The sequence below is a fragment of the Pleurodeles waltl genome, chromosome 5, assembly GCF_031143425.1.
Source record: "Pleurodeles waltl isolate 20211129_DDA chromosome 5, aPleWal1.hap1.20221129, whole genome shotgun sequence".
NCBI lineage: Eukaryota > Metazoa > Chordata > Amphibia > Caudata > Salamandridae > Pleurodeles > Pleurodeles waltl.
In genome coordinates this window covers 828628599-828649792 of record NC_090444.1, presented here as the reverse complement: position 1 = coordinate 828649792, position 21194 = coordinate 828628599, and the positions used below count along the sequence as shown (strand labels likewise).

General features: G+C 42.9%; 1 protein-coding gene across 22 annotated transcripts in view; it reads left to right on the top strand.

Moving 5' to 3' along the window:
• The window catches only part of EPB41L2 (erythrocyte membrane protein band 4.1 like 2), a 1020488-nt gene that overhangs the window by 304958 nt on the left and 694336 nt on the right, over positions 1-21194 (top strand). For all 22 annotated transcript variants that reach the window (XM_069234854.1, XM_069234865.1, XM_069234873.1 and 19 more), the window contains one exon: positions 3115-3605. In XM_069234854.1, coding sequence (XP_069090955.1) covers positions 3126-3605 — 480 coding nt within the window. In that variant the 5' untranslated portion in view covers positions 3115-3125. The remainder of the gene's footprint in view (positions 1-3114; positions 3606-21194) is intronic.

Here is a 21194-nt window from a genome sequence, read left to right as displayed (position 1 = left end):
ACTGCAGACACATGTACTCTCAGTACATATTCAAAAGTAAATACAAAAAAAAAAGTACATGCTGCCCAGTGAAAGGACACTGCCCACCAGAAGCAGTACTTGGTCCAATAGCCACTGCACAGATGAAGAATCTAAAGAGCTGGAGGAAGCCGGAGTCCAGGAAAAGCTGCTGACTAATAGCAAGCAAGGAAACAAGACCCACGTGGGAGCCAGGCAATGGCAAGTAAAGAGGTCCTGACCAATAGGAAGCAACCAAATGAGTCCCATGTGTGACCCAGTCAATGGTAAGTTATGGGCGGGTTTTAAGCCCCTTTTTAAGTTTTTTTTTATTTTTTTTATTTTTATTCAATAGATGACCTAACCCAAGGATTGCTTTATTTATTTAAAAGTAGTCACAGACATGGTAGTCTACTGACCCCAGCAGGCCACCATACCTGTGACTCTAGTTAATCATAGTGGGTTGAAATTTCCAACCTGTCTCATGCATATTAGTGAGGTAGCTCAAATTGCAGCCCTCCATGATTCTGAATTTTGTGAACCGGCCTATTAGTAAATAGGTCATTTTGCTAAATTATTTTCCATTTGCAAAAAGTTAGTGCACAAAGTGCAACCGCTTTTGTGAATGGTAAATTCATAATTCAAGGCCCTAGTGCCATACCATCACTTGGAGCAGATTCAATTAGAAAAGAATACAGCAGACTCCTATGCAAAAGTGGTACCTATAAGTTTCCGGTTTACCTTTAATGCGGACAAGGCAGAGTCAGAACCACATAACTAGTCTGTCATTTTATGGTAAACATTTTTTTATTCAGACTAATCATTGCAAAAGTATGAGCTACGTATGGTTGCTATGAAATTAACAACCAGCTCATCTGTTCCTGTGGATTGTGAGTTTCTCTGTGGTCAGGCATATAAGACCTTCAATTGCATCTTTTATTTTCTACCCACCACAATGAATTGTAAATCAAAGAACACGCCCCATTGAGGGAACTGGCTGTTTCACAGCCCGTACATTTCTAGGTGCATTCATACCCTCAAAACAAGAGTCTGACATTTCCACCACTTTTGCAAGATAGCTTTTGAATCTGGATTTTAGAAGAATCCCTTTTGATCTCACTGATTCTGTGATTGGGAATGACCTTTGAATGTCTACTTATTTTGCTATCTTTTAGCAGTTATATTATTGTATTATGATGCAAATTCCAAAAACAAGTCATGTTCCATTATAAAATGCCTATTAATGCCTATATGAGATAAATACTGGCACCTTATTGCAAGACTTCTCGGGCCTAACAGGATGGTGTTTTCAGACTCATGGGGCTGGATAACTTGAGCGAGACAACAAGTTGTACTATGCATCCTTGTGTGGCATTGGTAGTCAAATGCACCTAGCAGGAAAAGCTTGGCGGTTCTGACTTGATCCATCTCATGAAGTCACAGTTTGGCATGCACCACTTACATGTGCAGACTTATTTGGTGTATAATATGTTGTCAACCACTTCAGTGTTATAGGGCATTGGGATAAACATCCTACATTCTATCATTTTAAGTCTGCCATTGAAAGGGTTGATGCGGGAATTTGACTTAAAAAAGGAATACAAACTTCTCTCTCCAGCCATCCATCCTCTGTAGTTTCTTTATTAGTCATGTAAATACATATGCCTATCGTGGGGACATTTTCATGCATGCTTAGTTATCCTGATGCATTTGTGCCCACAGTGGGTTCAGGACAAATAGGGAAAACCTCTGCGGGGGGGCATATATTCTTGCGAGTTAATCAGAGTGCCTGGAAGAGCTTCTTCTTTCTAGTGGACATGACTTCTGAGTGACTTTTGTTTACTCTTTTTTCAAAAGTTTATTTTCCTCAGTTGGACCTTATCCTCGGTAATACTGGTCCCTAAGCAGTCATGAGGGCTGAGTTTTGGGTTATAAATATATAATTACAAGTGTTCATCTATAAGGATTCTTTTCAGGAAAAGTGGTTTAAGAAGGATGAAATTTTGAATTTTAGAATGATGAGGGCAAGTGAAGATTTGCGTCTAGTTTTACAAGTTTCTCCAGAGAAATTGAGTTTGTCCAAAACGTAGTGTAGCAGATGAGGTCATGGCCTATCAGTAATTCAGAGTTTTTAAAGATGATGTAATTATCCAAGTTTGTTTTGAAGATGATGGAGACTGCTTACAGTATAACAGATGTTGGGGAGTAATGATAGATTTGAGTAGTCATGCCATGATGGTGTAACTACCATGGTTATATGTAATACATTTAGGGCCTGATTACGACTTCAGCGGAGCGGATTACTCCGTCCCAAATGTGACGGATATCCCGCCTGCCGAATTACAAGTCCATTATATCCTAAGGAACTCTTAATACGACGGACGGGATACCCGTCACATTTGGGACAGAGTAATCCCCTCCGCCAAAGTTGTAATCGGGCCCTAAGTTTCTCTCAAAGCCTAAAATTGAAAAGTTACAGAAGTATTCAGTTTTGTCACACGATGTGTGCATGATGAGGTGGCCACCCAGCATGAAAGCTGAACTTTTAGCGGCAGGAGCAACATAGAAAGTGATGCTAATCGTCAGTCCTTGGGCAAACAGTTAGCAGAGATGCATGTATAAGCAAGTTAGTTAGATGAAGGATGAGGAGCTGATCAAGGAGCGAATCTAACTGTGATGGTTAAAGATTGATTTGCATCGCCATCAAGATAGATGTATCTTGGAAGAAATGTGGTGCTATATGTGTGAATGAAACTGATTCCCTGTGTATTTGATCTTCCAGTGCCTGCATGTAGGGGTGAAAAGGCATGCATTACAAGTTCAAGGGTGACTGACGGAGGTAGTGCTGCAGGACTTGATGTGGATGACAGGAAATATTCCTTGTTTTGTACTTCTTTAGTTGGTAGGCACAGTATTATTAAAGAAATACATCTTTTTTGCTGCACAGCACAGTGGGTGTTATTTCTATTTTATACTGTGCATACAGTGGAGGTTGTTTTGTTTGTGTAAAATACTGTCATATTGTGATTATTTTGCAAGAGGCTCACAGTACTCAATTAAGAGGTATGATGTGGTATTTGTTGCAAAGGTGAGTAACACTCTACTTTGTTTTTGTAGCATAGCGAGCCATGGCGTCTGAAGCTGCATCTGCTGCAGAGGTTCATGACCTGCCCATGCTGAAGGATGAGCAACTGGAACAGCCTCAAGCTGTAGATGAACCGCAGCAGATATCGGATGAAGCGATTAAGGAGAAAAGGAGTGAAGCTGATGAGGCAAAGGCTGCTGAGACTTCGAGTCTTCCTGCATCCCCAACTAGCCCTGGCAGCCAGAAAAAAGGAAAGCGATCACCTGATGGCAAGGGCATCTCCCGCTTCATACCACCATGGCTTAAAAAACAAAGATCACAAAGTTATGAGGATCCCAAGGAAGAAGGAGAGGCAAAGCACACACAGGGGGTTGAGGAAGATAAGATCACAACAGAAGAAAATGCTCAAGAGGAGGCAGTGGAAACTGGGAAGGAATTGGAGAAACCACATGAACCACAATCGCAGGATGCCAAAATAAATGAGAAGGAGGAGACTAAATCAGTGAGCAGTGCTGAGACACAGGTATGTTTGTGAGTGATGTAAACTCAGAATCGTGCAGATGTATTGTCTTAGAAATATATAGACTGCTTCATTTATAAGTGGCAGCGATTTCAAAAGGCCAGATGTATCAGACTCTAGTTGCAAAATAATGGATGCCGTTTTGCATGTGTATATCTTTGCATTTTCTTTCCCTGTGTTCAGGACCTTAAATATTTAGGGATTTCAGATGGATACCTGTATCTGCAGTCATCAACTCTTGAATCCTGCCAAGCACCAAACTGGATTCAGAAGACTGTGGCAGCTCTCTTGCATCACAGCTCTGCATATGGCTCTGCCGCAGACATACATCATTGAGTACATAAGCCATATAAGGTGCCACCTCGACACAAGGACATCAGTTTCTTTTTGTACTCACATTGGTGTGAAGATTCAGAGTTGGAATTTTACAGTTTTAAAAGTGCATATGGAGTATTTATGTCCTTTCCAAAACTCTCAGGCTTTAATCATTGCTGTTTAAACATTATGGCAAGCAGATGTCGATAACTTACCCTGACAACATCTGCTTGTGGTGTCTCCAGTTCATCTGTGACTGGTAAATCACCAAGGGTGCTTTCTCCAACTAGAAGGTCTCCAGGAAACCAACTATGCAGAGAAAAAGAGATCCCTTTGTCTCTCAAAACTGGTCGAAAGCCAGAGGTGATAGTGCACTAGGTGGTTCTGTTCTTTGAAACCCCTGCTTCGCTGTCAGCTTCAGAGCATTGGTAGGTATTATGCTGGTAGCAGATCTTGTACCAAGAACGGCTTTCCTGCTGGAAAGTGATGCTGCCAGCATTTTCAACCCTTGACGCCCACCCCATGTCATATTGCTGACCTCACTTAGACAATGCTGGCTTAATACCATTAGCATTCTCTCCGTGCTTCTCTCGTACACTTTCGGGCCCCAGTAAGCATGCATGACCTCCAAACGGCTCTGTGCTGTAGGATCCAGGCCCAGGTGGTTGATGCCTTTCTGGCACCTTAGAACTTCATTTTGGCACTGTCCATTGTTCATTCCTTGCTAGAGTTCTTGTCGGCTGTCCTGAAACCCACTCTTGTTTCATTGTATCCATGTCTGATCCAATTGAGAGGCCAAACAATTGTTAGCTGAAAGGCATACTGATTTAACTGTTTCCTCTGACCCACCACCTAGGATGTAGTGCTTTGTTAATGACTCAAGGGGTGAGGAATTTGCAGGTAGAAGTATTCAAATTATTTACTTTTGGTAACAATCTTTGTGGTGGACACTCCGTTTACTTCCAGATTCCTCAGCATCCCTTCTACCTCCCCATTCAGAGGAATATTCCTGTGTTTTAAATTATGAGATTACAATCTAGATTCATGCACTGCACTATATATCAGTCTCCTTTGGTGTATACGTCTAACTGCAAATTCCTCAACTTAGAATATCCTCAAGGTGCCAGACTAGATCTGGGGATTTTTTATAGCAGTGCACCTGCGTGCCACTAGAAGGAATTATTGGCTCCCAACTACTGAGAGTGAAGCCACATGTGTGCTGCAGCCGATATTAGTTCCTTTCTTTCTGTGCCTTCTGACATGGATCTGGAGCAGTGCTCCAGAATTGGCTGCTTTTCCTGTGACTTCCAAGCTTTTCGTAGTGAGCTAGGGAATGATGTCCCCCACACAAATGACAGAATTCAAGCTGTGCCACGCCTGGAGAAAGCAAACCACAGTCATAGACCCACATGAGGTTTTGTGTGCCTTTGTTGCCTTGTCTTGGAACAAGACTCTTAGGTCGTGTGATAAGTATGCCTTGATGTACCTGAAGGTGATTAAAGACTGGGAGGCAAGGCTGTATGCTGCAGAGCACACAACGTAGTTGCAGCCTTCACCCAGATCCTGCTACCTCCACAAGTCACTTGCCCTGACCCTGTCGCAGTCATGGGGCCTTTCCCTTGACCATTACACTTCCAGCTCAGTCTTCCATTAAGTCGAAGTCCATGTTCAAATGCAAGTATAAAATTTGATCCCATCCTGTCACCCCAACTCCAAGGAGAGGGTGTTAAGATGTATGTAGCACTCTATTGAGGTCACAAGTCACTGAGCCGATTTCTCAGCTGATCCTTATGCACCAAGTTCCCCAGCTTTTTATTGATACTGCATTCAAAGAGGCCATATTTCAAATATTAAGTGCACTTTTGGCACCCCACTGACTGTCTAAGAACTGCAAGGGACTGAAGTCCAATTTCCGCTGGCCCATACCCCCAATAAGACTGTTCCTTTGGGGCCTGTTACCAGCCATGCATTTAGCGTAAGGTAGACGTCAACTCCGTCCCTACTATCCACACTGATCCCAACAACACCAGCTCCGGACAATGGTCTGATGCCAATGTCTGATCCCAAACCTACCTTGGTCAATGTTGTGCTACAAAATTACAAAAGCTCAGCTAATTGGTATGCAGCTTGATGTCCGCGAAGTCAAAGCTGTCAGCAGAATACTTATTTTTTTCAGACAGTGACCCTGTGCAAAGCAGAGTACACCTGACACTAACCCTGTGGTAAAGCAGGGGCCACCCGGGATGTTGATAATAGTGATAGTAATGGTGAGAGGGTGGTTTGCTCCCCTTTCACTACAATGATGATGCCTTATACCTTGATTTACAGAACATCAGTGGGCTTGCCCCCCCCCCCCACAGAGACAGTTTTACTTGCCTCATGGGCCACCAATGGAAGACAGTGTCTGATTTTCACTGGTGGTATGGAGGAAAGTCCAGGTGTGAGAGGTACAGGGTCCCTCTGTTAAGACTAAAACAAATTTTTTGATTCAAACACTGCAGCAAGCGGCAGCAACATCTGAGCCCTTACTTTAATTTAATGATGTCCTCATTGATACTCTGATGCCTCCCTACTTGAAACGTTCTTGCCAGCCTGTCAGCAGACAGTTGGCTAGATGTAATTTGCTGGAGCCTGGTGACCTGGATTTGCATACCAAGCAGTCCTCGACCAGTAAAGTGAATTCTGATTAATTTCTCACCACTCATCTGGATAGCGAATCTAAATAGATTAATGTCTTTGGGAAATGTATGTTTGCTTCAGCCAGACTAGCTCTCTGTCTATCAACACCGTCTGTCTGTTGAACAGATATGTCTATGTCTTTTGAAGCCTAGCCAGTGAGATTTTGCCATCAGTGTTTGAAGATCTTAGCCCAGAAAATTCATGATGGACAAGAGGCAGCCAAATACATTATTGGTGTCTGGTTGGATACCACGATTTGCGTTGGCGGGTAATACCACTGTGATCATCCATCAGTTTGAATGAATAAGGTCCTCTAGGTTCTCTGGTGTTGTAAAGGTTTCACTGATGGACAAGGCCTTTGATGGGTCTTGCCTCTTTTAATGAAAAGACGGACTCCGTTTTGGAATGCTATAAATACAGTACAGCTGCAACATGTTCTTTTGGGCTGTTGGCACTTGGCAGGCAAATCCTACACCAGTTTTAGAAACTTATGCAGGATCCAGCACTTCCTCTTGGGTTGACAGTCCATCACATCTGACAGACAGGTCTTGCAAATTATTCAAAACAGTTATGTCCTTCCTTTTGTTTCCTTCCTTCCAGCATCACTTCCACACCAGAACAGATTTCAGAAGATCATCTGTCAATCCTGGTAAAGGATGTATGTCTGTTGCTCTTCAGAGGCACCATAGACAATGTACTGGAAAGGGCAGGGATTGTAATCTATTTCCTTGTCCCAAGAACGAGTTGGTGCCTCTATTTCCTCAACACATATTCAAAATGCTCACATTGGCCCACATCCTACTTGCTCTGCATCTGGATGACTGAACGGTCTTCTTGGACTTGCAGTACACATATTTTCCTGTACCTGTTATGTAAATCCAAAGGCATTCAAGGTGGGCCCAGAGCTGTTTTGAGTTTGCCATGCTCCCCTTCGGCCTCACCAGCACCCCCCCTTCCTGTACCCTGATGACTGACTAGTTACCAGATTCAGACGAGGACCACAGTGAAACTTTTGGCATCAATAGATTTCACTATAAACTAGTAGAAGTCACACCTCATTCCATCTCAGAAGCTTTCATTTATTTGGCTGATCCTGGATAAGGTGGAGTTTAGGCCTTTTACTTCACAGCAACAAGTCCAAGACATTCTGGCTATGATCCAGATATTTCAGCTCGATCTAGGTGAGGGTGGCTATGAGGCTTCTTGGTCTCTTAGTCTTGTGCATCTTTCTTGTCAACATGCCAGGTGGTTCATGCAAGCTCTACAGTGGAACAGTTAGTCCCATATGGCTCAGCATTAAGGCTGCATTTTCAATACCATCCAGATTTCAATGGAAGTAGCTTAAGATCTATGATGGTGGCTGAGCGACTGTAGCGTTTCCTGAAGCAGGCCACTCTTCCTTCACCACCTGGAGCTTGCAGTGGTGACAGGTGGGTTGTGGGGCCTAATCTGGAAGAAGGGGACTTTAGAGTACTCTGGTCTCCAGTAAAAGGGCTCTTCACATAAGTCTGCTGCAGCTGTGGGCCATTTATCTGTCCCTGAAGGTTTTCCTGCCATCTGGTACTACAACAAGCAGTGCTTACTAGGGAATTGGGTCCTGTGCATAGATGCTTTGTTTCTCTGGAAGTGATGGAAGTTAAAGGGCATTTATCTGGTCACCATTCACCTGGCTTGTTGGGGTCTCTGAACATCAGAGGAGATTACTGGCAGATGACTAGCAGCATCTATATCCCATCATTGGGGAGGAAATCCTGGTTCGATGTTTTTTTTGTTTTTTTTCTTTCCTTTTTTTCACCCATGTTGACAATGCATAGTGTCAAGAACTTTGTGTGTTGGTGTTTCTCCAAGAACACTCATCAGGAGAAGCATTCTGTCTGGAATGGGACAAAAGACTATTGTATGCTTTCCCACAACTTCCTCTCCTGACCCCTCCTGAGTTCTGAAGAAGGTCAAGAATGACTCGACCAAAGTCACCATGGAGCCCCGGATTGGACCAAGAGATTGTGGTATTCAGAAATCCTGAGCATGAACATTTTTCCTCAGATAAGGCTGCCACTTTGGGAGGACCTCCTGTTTAAGCAGAAGGGTCCTTCTAGTCTTGGCCCCTTGATATACCTCTGTAAAAAATGTTTTTTATTAGTTTTTTTGTGTCATTAGGGAAGTAATTTAGCTTGGATAGACATTGCTAATCCATACCAATTATTTTTTTTCTGGACAATATTTTTAAATATGATTAATGTGTTGCAGTGGTGATGCAATATTTCAGGAACCATGAGACCTATATACTTCATTTTGGTGTCAAAACATAGGTTTTGGGGGTCAAGTAGTTTTATAGAGATAGAAAATAACTCCTCAGAGCCACCCTTCAGCTATTTTCCAAAATGGCGAATAATGATGTTTTTTAGCCATAATATTGGTGATATATTTTAATATTGTTTTTGTTTCAGGTTTTCTGTTGATTCAAATTCGTAAACATGAGCGAAGCAAGTGGTAGCAGAGGATCTCTACCTCCTGACAGTGTTGCTAACTGCAAACTACAAAATCTGAGGACTCCTTCTACAAAGGAAAATGTGTCATATGCCAAACTAATACGAAAGAAAAGTTAACATCAACTGCGGCTGGACAGAAGAAAGTTCAGGATGCTGCAGAAATATAGCAAGGCGAAGTTCGCAAAAGATTGAAAGTGATGGGTGAAGAGGATCAACTATTTTATCATTGAAACAACAAATGCTACACGTTGTATACAACAGAAAAAAGCCTTGAAACAACGTGTCAAAAAACTGCAGAAATCAGTGAATCACATCAAGAATCCGAGTCTTCTGAAAGGGACGACAACCAATCTCAATGCCCATCCCTTTATTTAGAAGATAAATGGCTATCCTTCGTACATCTCCAACAACTGATCAGAAAGCAGGGGATCTTTAGTGTCCTATCTGTGGTTTAGCTAGAACAAGGGCCAAAGGGATTGAGGAAACAACAAAGTACAGAGTATGTGAGTCTCAAATGGCAAACATGTTTTGATCTGCAGCTGTTTTCTTCCAAGATGTTTTCAGCTGAGTAGCTGATCTAAACAGTGAGGTGAATGTATTTGCAGCTGATTAGTATGCCCACCCAAAGGGCATGCATGCATACATTCGAAAATATGAATGTACAATGAGATCCCAGCAGCAATGTAACCCCCAGCCTTCAGTTAAGTTTGCACTCTTAGAAAAAGCAACTGAAGTTTTAAAGCCACTCTTGAGTGCTGGCTACAGGTTCACACTCAGTGAGATCAGATAAATAATGGTCAACCTTGATGAAACTGTAATGATCCATAATAATGACATTTTCTGGTGAAAATGTACAATGACAATTTATTTTTGTTGGTCTAACAAAAAGAATGAGACACTTATGGTGTTCTCAGCTGTTTTCTCAGCTGGTTTGACTCCTGAGGTTTTTGCTGCCAAAATAAGATCACAGGATGCAGTAAAATCAGCAGGAACCCTTTTAAGAAGCATCTTGAAAGACTTAGATTTTGGACTTAATGACAAATTTTGTAATGCCACAGAGCTCTGCAAATCATGGGAGTCAACAAGAGTGCCTGATGTTGTCTTAATATTTTTTACATTGTTGTTTAACATCAGCAAATTAAAACTTTTACAAACTAAGGTTCTTGAGTTCGTAACAAAAGCTGACAACATTGATGATGACTTTGAAGATATAAATGAAGAAGTGAAAGGCAATCCCATGAAACAACAGGCTTATGCTGCGCACATGTCTTTTCCAACTCATGTTTTATGAATTACATCACGACAAAAAGAAAACTACTCAACACATGATGACCCTCCACGCAATCTATGACAAGTGCAAAAGTAGAGAGCCAATCACTTCAATTAATTGGATTGGTGTATCAACAAGTTATAATGACATAGTACGGAGCAGGAACTTGTTAGCAGCTGATGCTGTACAACCTTGTGAATCCGACAGCACACCACTTCCAAGTCACTTTACCAGGAAAAGACAAAAAATTGCTGCTCTTGATAATTTTGATTTTGAAGACAGCTCTTCTTTGCTGGGGGCATCCAGCACACATTATACTGCCATGGTCCATTTTCAAGACTGTACCAGTGAAGTAGCTGCTGTAAAACAAGTTGTCAGCTGTAGACATAGACAACTTATACCCCAACTGCCTAGCCAACATGTGCAAAATCACCACAAGCCCTCAACACGTCCCAGTCTACTAGAAAGTTTCAGAGTGGCTGAGAACATGGATCGTCTTCTACCTGATGCTCCATAAGCAAAGCTGATTTAACTGAATTTAACTTATCGCTTATTTGGTGAGGACTGAAGGATGAGAAAGCCAGTTCGTCTGTGGGCTGGAATTCATGCTCTGATCTCCCAGAATACCATCCCACTGAAGAAGGTTGTTTTTTTTCACAATTAATACTATCGCCAGGCACAAACTATGCAACTATAAACACAGCACTAAATAAAAATCTAAAATGTGTGTGCTCAGCTTGAAGACCAGCCTATCCTGGCAATTGTCTGCGATGAGGGTGTTTTCCATATTGTAGCTGATATTTTCGTGAGCAAACTAGTAGAATTTGATCATCTTTATCCAATGATGGGTGTTATCCACATGACAAAAGTTATGTTGCGTGTGCAGGAAGGTATCTCAGTGGCTGTGGCATAGACAATGCACTTATTGAGGCTGAAATCTTTGGAAGCAAAACTGTCCAGTCACTCTTGAGCAGAACTCATTATGTTCGTTCGTTATAAGGTATGCTCGTCATAACTGAGGCTATAGAAACATTGCATTGGAATGCTTTCTGGAACAAGAATGACCGATTAGGTTTTGCATATCTTATCTCGGAAGTGAAACAGGGTGCACTTCATTCAAAAGACATAATGGAAAGCCAGGCAATGTTCAATACACTCAGTTCAACATCAGAAAACCTGAAAATCAAGTTTGTAGAGTTTGTCAATGGATGTGAAGAAACATCTGAATTTTGCACGTTGTGGGAAAATGTTTTACATATGATAGCTCTAGTGAAAAACTTGTCAGCTGCATGTGAAGGCTTTGGAGTCACTGATTACTGTGTTTCGCAAATTAAATTTCACAAACTACCTCTTGGAAAGTGTGAAGACGCTAGAGGTGGGAAACCATACCGCTACAGAAAATTAATCGAAAGACATTTTGTGGTGAAAGACAGAGAGGGAAGGTGCAATATTGTGGCTCCAGATATGAAACTGGAGCATAAGATCCAGAGATCACAGAAAAGCTCCAAGGGAATTGTTGGTCAGACACGTAAAACAGAATATGTTGCTCAATGGCAGCTAGTTTACCATGAAATCCTTTCTATTGTAATTTAGAGAGATGACTAATTCAAAATTAATGGAACATTGTGAAACTTCCTCACCATGAACGTGTGCGAATTAGAGGTTCTATTAAACATGTTGACAGCCTTCTTCATTTCATGAAGCAGCAAGAAAATGCCTTTGAAATAACTGATCCTGTGCAACTACACAACCTTGTAAACAAACAATATGTGGATAACGATATAAAGAGATGTCTACTAGATGTCCAGGAACATGTATCGAAATATATGCAGAACTGAAACAGGAGAGATTTGTATTGAGAGAAAAAAAGCTGCTTGACATAATCACTAAAGCTAAACTTCCACACATTAATTGCCATGGTAAGACTTTCGCAAGCACATAGAGAGATGGTTGTAGCAAAAGAAAGTGGTGACTTTATCAAGGACATTCTGTCACATAATCTTTTTCCAACAAACTCATTATTGGATGGAGATTCTGGAACCAAACCAAGAAAGCACAAACTCATACAAGAGCTGGGGAAAATAGCTTTCACCTGTAGAATTTCAATTAAAAAAGGTGTCCCCTTTGAAAACTGCTGTTGTGGACTATGTCACAATTGAGAATAGTAACGATTTCACACATGCAAAATGTCAAAGAGGTCCTTCAGACTGTTCAACGGATATCAAAGTCAGTGTGCACCTTGCAAGAACTGCACATTGTCTTTGACAGTTATCTTGAACTATCTGTCAAAGAATGTGAGAGAATGAGACAAAGGTCTACAAGTGGAACAATTGACCTTGCCTGCATCAAAAACTTGTCGCCTTTACAAATGCAACGTGATAAATTCTGGTCATCAACATTGAACAAGATGAACTTGGAGATGTTAACTCGCCAAAACATTGCTGATGCTTCAGCGAACACTGAATTTCCAATTATTGCAAGTGGAATGACTGTCAATGAGGAGTTGGTGCCTGCAAAGAGAGATTCAAAAGGTGCAGGCCATATTGTTCAAGACCTTAACATTAAATTAGAGGAAGCTGACTTACGTGCTGTGACACAAGTGGAGTAGGCTGTTCGAAATCGTTTAGGTCGAGTCATTGTACTGTCAAATAACCAAGATGTTATTATTATGCTACTTAGATTAGTTGCAATGTTTATAAGTCAAAGATTGCAGAGTTATGGATATGTTATAGAACAGCTCAGAAAAGACACCTAATCCTCCTTCACATTCTGTACAAGAAACTTGACCCAGAGATGCCCTGTGTTCTTATCAAGGCCTATATTCTTACAAGTGATGACACTTTGAGCAAAATTGGAACAAAGCTAGGAGCTTTAACTGCTGAACCTGTGAAGTTACTAAAAGGATTTACTGAGACAGACGAACAATGTGACTTTAAAGACGTAGAAAAAACCTTGTGCATGTGTGAAAAACGAGTTCTGGCTCACACACAATTGATGATCTTTGCTACAGGGAGTTCAAGTGATCAGTCCAGCTGAACGACCTTCCACCAAAGTCATATTCTGGGTGTGGACCCATTAAAAGAGCATTCCACTTGGTCAGAAGATGTGTAAATGTTTTTGATCGTGCATATCTAGAGAAAGCTCTGTGTCAACTTGGTTGGGAAGATATTGATAGGGCGCTAAAACCCATGACATTTCAAAAGCCTCTACCCACAGAACGTACATGTTCTTTAAGACCCTATGCTAAAAAAAAGATGTCCCTGTCAATATTCTCTTCTGACCTTTTCAACATTCTGCATATGTACCACAGGTGATTGCTTAAACAAATAGAGTGAACTGTGAAAATGTGTCTAAAACAGGAGTACTAAACATTATGTTCGATGGCATGTGTAGCTGCAGATACACATGTTGTGCATAGCCCGCCATCGGGTGTTGGGTCGGAGTGTTACAAGTTGTTTTTCTTCGAAGAAGTCTTTCGAGTCACGAGACCGAGGGACTCCTCCTCTTTTGCTTCCATTGCGCATGGGCGTCGACTCCATCTTCGATTGTTTTCTTTCCGCCATCGGGTTCGGACGTGTTCCTTTTCGCTCCGGGTTTCGGAACGGAAAGATAGTTAAAACTTCGGAAAATTACGTCGGTATTGTTGCGTTCGGGATCGGGTTAGATAGAATCGACACCGAATCGAATCGTGAAGAGCTCCGGTAGCCCTTCGGGGTAATTTCGATCCCCCGTCGGGGCCTGGTCGGCCCCGACCGCGTGTAACATTGAGGCTGATGGAACGGACCCCGTTCCGATTCTGTCCTAAATGCCACAACAAATACCCATATACAGACCAACATTTGGTCTGTAACCTGTGCCTGTCGCCCGAGCACAAGGAAGAAACTTGTGAGGCCTGTCGTGCGTTTCGATCCCGAAAAACGCTCCGTGACCGGCGAGCCAGAAGATTACAGATGGCGTCCACGCCGACAGGACACCGAGAGTTCGAGGAACAAGGAGAAGAAGAGGAAGCCTTCTCTATCCATGAATCGGACTCGGAGGAATTCGACGTCCAAGAAACAGTGAGTAAGACGTCGAAGCCAGCACACAAGAAAACAGACAAGGCCCAGGGGACGCCACTGCCAACAGGCCATGGCTCAACCCATAAAGTCGGTGACCGCCCATCGGCACCGAAAAAGGCCGAACTGGTGCCGAGACCGTCAGACTCGGGTCGAGACACAGGCACGCAGCAATCTCGGGACCGAGAAAGTGCTGCCAAAAAAGATCGACGCCGAGACAGCGGAGCCGAAGCTGCTCGACGCAGAGACAGCGGCACCGAGGAAGATCGACGCCGAGAAATTTCGACTCCAAAAAAGAGGAAAGTCGCCTCGGAGCCGAAAACGAGGAAGGACATAGTTTCGGTGCCGAAACGACCGGCAACCGAGCCAACTACCAGCTCATATTCAGAGGAGCAATCACTGTCCTCTCAAATGCGCAAACATAGATTCGAGGAAGAGTTAGACCACTGAAGTAGACCACACTCAAAAGCGGATCTTCATACAGAGTGGAACAGGGAAGATCAGCACCCTTCCCCCTATTAGGAGAAAAAGGAGACTTGAGTTCCAAACACAGGAACAAGCACCACAAACAAAAGTGGTGAAGAAGGTAACTCCGCCACCCTCTCCTCCACCTGTAACTCACATATCACCGGCACAGACTCCGTCACACTCACCGGCTCACACCACCATGAGCCAAGATGACCAGGACGCTTGGGACCTATACGACGCCCCAGGTGTCAGACAACAGTCCGGAGGCGTATCCTACCAAGCCCTCACCACCAGAGGACAGCACAGCGTATTCACAGGTGGTAGCTAGGGCAGCAGAGTTCCATAACATGTCGCTACACTCGGAACCTGTCGAGGATGACTTCCTTTTCAACACCCTCTCCTCCACCCATAGCACCTACCAGAGCCTGCTTATGCTCCCAGGAATGCTAAGGCATGCAAAGCAAATCTTCAAAGAGCCTGTCAAGAGTAGAGCAATAACACCAAGGGTGGAAAAAAAATATAAAGCACCGCCCACAGACCCTGCTTTCATCACCTCACAACTGCCACCAGATTCAGTTGTAGTAGGGACAGCTCGCAAGAGAGCCAACTCTCACACATCAGGCGATGCACCACCTCCGGATAAAGAAAGCCGCAAGTTCGACGCAGCCGGAAAAAGGGTCGCAGTACAAGCTGCAAACCAGTGGCGCATCGCTAACTCTCAAGCGCTCCTAGCGCAATATGACAGAGCCCATTGGGACGAGATGCAGCACCTCATCAAGCATCTACCCAAAGATTTACAAAAAAGGGCGAAACAGGTGGTTGAGGAGGGACAAAACATCTCCAATAACCAAATACGCTCCTCTATGGATGCAGCGGACACAGCGGCAAGAACAATTAACACAGCAGTAACCATAAGAAGGCACGCGTGGTTACGAACATCTGGCTTTAAACCGGAGATACAGCAAGCGGTGCTCAATATGCCATTCAATGAGCAATAATTGTTCGGACCTGAAGTGGACACGGCAATTGAGAAGCTAAAAAAGGACACTGACACTGCCAAGGCCATGGGCGCACTCTATTCCCCGCAGGGCAGAGGCACTTTCGGCACCTTCCGCAAAACAACCTTCAGAGGGGGGTTTCGGGGTCAGGCCACACAAGCCAGTACCTCACATTCAACACCGTCTACCTACCAGGGACAGTACCAAAGGGGAGGCTTTCGGGGCCAGTACAGAGGAGGACAATTCCCTAGAAACAGGGGAAAATTTCAAAGCCCAAAAACACCTGCAACCAAACAGTGACTCACAGGTCACTCATCCCCTCCACACAACACCAGTGGGGGGAAGAATAAGTCAGTATTACCAATCTTGGGAGGAAATAACAACAGACACTTGGGTCTTAGCAATTATCCAACATGGTTATTGCATAGAATTTCTCCAAATCCCTCCAAATATACCACCAAAAACACAGAATATATCAAAACAGCATTCAGACCTTCTGGAAATAGAAGTTCAAGCATTACTGCAAAAGAACGCAATAGAACTGGTACCAGGTACACAAATAAACACAGGAGTTTACTCACTGTACTTTCTAATACCAAAAAAGGACAAAACACTGAGACCAATCCTAGATCTCAGAACACTAAACACCTACATCAAATCAGAACACTTTCACATGGTCACGCTACAAGAAGTGTTACCATTGCTAAAGCAACAAGACTACATGACAACCTTAGATCTCAAAGACGCGTATTTCCACATACCGATACATCCCTCGCACAGGAAATACCTAAGGTTCGTATTCAAAGGAATACATTACCAATTCAAAGTATTGCCGTTCGGTATAACAACCGCACCAAGAGTCTTTACAAAATGCCTAGCAGTAATAGCTGCACATATCAGAAGGCAGCAAATACACGTATTCCCGTATCTAGACGATTGGCTAATCAAGACCAACTCACTGACAAAGTGTTCACACCACACAGATCAGGTCATACAAACCCTCTACAAACTCGGTTTCTCCGTCAACTATGCAAAATCACACATTCTGCCGTGCAAAGTACAGCAATACCTAGGAGCAACAATAGACACAACAAGGGGAATAGCCACTCCAAGTCCACAAAGGGTTCAAAATTTCCTAAAAGTTATACAAACCATGTATCCAACACAAAAAATACAGGCAAAGATGGTATTACAACTCCTAGGCATGATGTCCTCATGCATAGCCATTGTCCCGAACGCAAGACTGCACATGAGGCCCTTACAACAGTGCCTAGCATCACAATGGTCAGAAGCACAGGGTCACCTTCTAGATCTGGTGTTGATAGACCGCCAAACATACATCTCGCTTCTATGGTGGAACAGTATAAATTTAAACAAGGGGCGGCCATTCCAAGACCCAGTGCCACAATACGTAATAACAGATGCTTCCATGACAGGGTGGGGAGCACACCTCAATCAACACAGCATCCAAGGACAATGGGACGTACATGAAACAAAGCTGCATATAAATCACCTCGAACTGCTAGCAGTTTTCCTAGCGTTAAAAGCATTCCAACCCATCATAACCCACAAGTACATTCTTGTCAAAACAGACAACATGATAACAATGTATTATCTAAACAAACAGGGGGGGACACACTCGACACAGCTGTGCCTCCTGGCACAAAAAATATGGCAATGGGCAATTCACAACCACATTCGCCTAATAGCACAGTTTATTCCAGGGATCCAGAATCAACTTGCAGACAATCTCTCTCGAGATCACCAACAGGTCCACGAATGGGAAATTCACCCCCAAATTCTAAACACTTACTTCAAAATTTGGGGAACACCTCAAATAGACTTATTTGCAACAAAGGAGAACGCAAAATGCCAAAACTTCGCATCCAGATACCCACACAGGCAGTCTCAAGGCAATGCCCTATGGATGAACTGGTCGGGGATATTTGCGTACGCTTTTCCCCCTCTCCCTCTCCTCCCATATCTAGTAAACAAATTGAGTCAAAACAAACTCAAACTCATACTGATAGCACAAACGTGGGCAAGGCAACCTTGGTACACAACACTGCTAGACCTATCAGTAGTACCCCACGTCAAGTTACCCAACAGGCCAGATCTGTTAACACAACACAAACAACAGATCAGGCATCCAAACCCAGCATCGCTGAATCTAGCAATCTGGCTCCTGAAATCCTAGAATTCGGACACTTAAACCTCACCCAAGAATGTATGGAAGTCATAAAGCAAGCTAGAAGACCATCCACTAGACACTGCTATGCAAGCAAATGGAAAAGGTTTGTTTGCTACTGCCATAATAATCAAATTCAACCATTACACGCATCTCCAAAGGATGTAGTAGGTTACTTACTACACTTACAAAAATCGAACCTGCCCTTCTCTTCCATTAAAATACACCTCGCAGCAATATCTGCATACCTGCAGATTACCCATTCAACTTCACTATTTAGGATACCTGTCATTAAAGCGTTTATGGAAGGCCTCAAAAGAATTATACCACCAAGGACACCACCCGTTCCTTCATGGAACCTCAACATCGTCTTAACAAGACTCATGGGTCCACCTTTTGAACCCATGCATTCTTGCGAAATACAATTCCTAACCTGGAAAGTTGCATTTCTCATCGCCATCACATCTCTAAGAAGAGTAAGTGAAATTCAGGCGTTTACAATACAAGAACCTTTTATCCAAATACACAAAAATAAGGTAGTCCTAAGAACCAATCCTAAATTTCTACCAAAGGTTATTTCACCGTTCCACTTAAATCAAACGGTAGAACTACCAGTGTTCTTCCCACAGCCAGACTCGGTAGCTGAAAGGGCACTACATACATTAGACATCAGAAGAGCACTAATGTACTACATTGACAGAACAAAAGAAATCAGAAAAACAAAACAACTGTTTATTGCATTCCAAAAACCTCATACAGGAAACCCAATATCAAAACAGGGTATAGCCAGATGGATAGTTAAGTGCATCCAAATCTGCTACCTTAAAGCAAAAAGGGAGCTGCCCATTACACCAAGGGCACACTCAACCCGAAAGAAAGGCGCTAGCATGGCCTTCCTAGGGAATATTCCAATGCACAAGATATGTAAGGCAGCCACATGGTCTACGCCTCACACATTTACTAAGCACTACTGTGTAGACGTGCTATCCGCACAACAAGCCACAGTAGGTCAAGCCGTACTAAGAACTTTATTTCAGACTACTTCCACTCCTACAGGCTGAGCCACCGCTTTTGGAGAGATAACTGCTTACTAGTCTATGCACAACATGTGTATATGCAGCTACACATGCCATCGAACTGAAAATGTCACTTACCCAGTGTACATCTGTTCGTGGCATTAGTCGCTGCAGATTCACATGTGCCCACCCGCCTCCCCGGGAGCCTGTAGCCGTTTGGAAGTTATCTTCAACTTTGTACATTTGTAAATATATTACTTAAACCTTAATTGGTACATACGTATTCACTCCATTGCATGGGCACTATTACTAACACACACAACTCCTACCTCACCCTCTGCGGGGAAAACAATCGAAGATGGAGTCGACGCCCATGCGCAATGGAAGCAAAAGAGGAGGAGTCCCTCGGTCTCGTGACTCGAAAGACTTCTTCGAAGAAAAACAACTTGTAACACTCCGACCCAACACCAGATGGTGGGCTATGCACAACATGTGAATCTGCAGCGACTAATGCCACGAACAGATGTACACTGGGTAAGTGACATTTTCATTTTTTCATATTCAGATCATAAACATTGTTTGGCGTAAACATAAAAGGATTAAAAACTATTATTATTTGTTTAATTTCTATGTGTATCTTCCTCTCTTATAGCTGCCATTTTGGAAAATGGCAGAAGGGTTGCTCTGAGGAGTTATTTTCTGTCTCTATTTTGGTGTCAAAACAGGTTTTGGGGGGTCAAGTAGTGTTATAAAGTATATCGCCGACATGGTTCCTGAAATATTACCTCATTACTGCAACACATCCACTATTTTTTAAAAAATGTGGTCCAGAAAAGTTTGGCCGGGATCAGCAATGTCTACCCAAGCTAAATTACTTCACTAATGACCCAAAAACACAAATCAAAAATGCAAATCTCTGGCCAACAATTGTTTTATGGATTTATATCAAGGGCCCAGGATTATTCACACAAATCCATGCAATGTACAAATCCATATATGGAGACTGAGCAGCAGCATTTGACTGCTTTGGACTTGCTGGTTGTTGTCGTTCTCACCAGTAGGGGCTCTTTCATGACATCCATTTATGCCAGGTGGCAGGACAAATTTGTGATCTGGTGCTTGCCATACTGATTTCTCAAACGCAGTCATATATCAAAAGCAGTCATATATCTTCATTTATTTTGTCTTTAGCCAAGCAAGCCCTTGCAGTGAGCTGTTTAAAAGATTTTCCTATCTTTCATTTCCTCCTTCCCATGGTGCACCAACCATCTTTGTTCAGCTCAGCTGTTCTGATGAGATTTATTAAAGATTTGATAAGTTTCTCCTGAAACTGCAGTAGGACCCCAACTTGGTCTTGACATTCCTCATTTGACACCATTCAAGCTGATCTATAGCTGCTCGCTGTGTCTCCTGACCTTGAAGACTGTCTTCCTCATTGTAAATACATCACGTTATCACATGATTGAACTACAGGCATCTTTCTTTCTTCAGTGACAAATTGGTTGTGAGAACTCAGGTGGCCTTCTTACCTGAAGTTGTGACTCCGTTCCATATTGGACAGTTTATCACTCTACCAGGCTTCTTTGGTCCCCCTCACCCCTTGAAAGAAGAGGAGAGGGTTCATCAGTTGGACCCCAAACTTTTATGTAGAGCTTACCAAGGAGAATAGAGTGGACATTCAGCTTTTTGTGTGGTTTTCTGAAATGAAGAAAGGAAAGGTGGTGCAGAAGAGAACCCTTGTCTAGGTGCATAGTTCTGTGCTTTAACATATGATACACACTAGCCAAGAAGCAGCCTCCTGGAAGGTCTCAGAGCCATTCCATCAGGGCAAAAGCTTCTATGGCTGCTGTGACATCTGCCAGACTGGGGCATGGGCATTGGTGCATATGTATACAAAGAGCTGCAGCCTTGACAGCCTTTGCAGGAGCTGCAGTCTCTCATTATCCCCTGTTCAAGCATCAATATTTTAAATATATTTTGTAAAGATTTATGAATATTTCTATCCGTTTACTTTTTTCTGTTCTCCATAGTAAATTTCTTTTTCTCCCTTTGTCTTTCTCCATGGCTCTTTCTTTTTCCCTCATTCACTCTTTAATGTAATTGTGTTTGGAGCT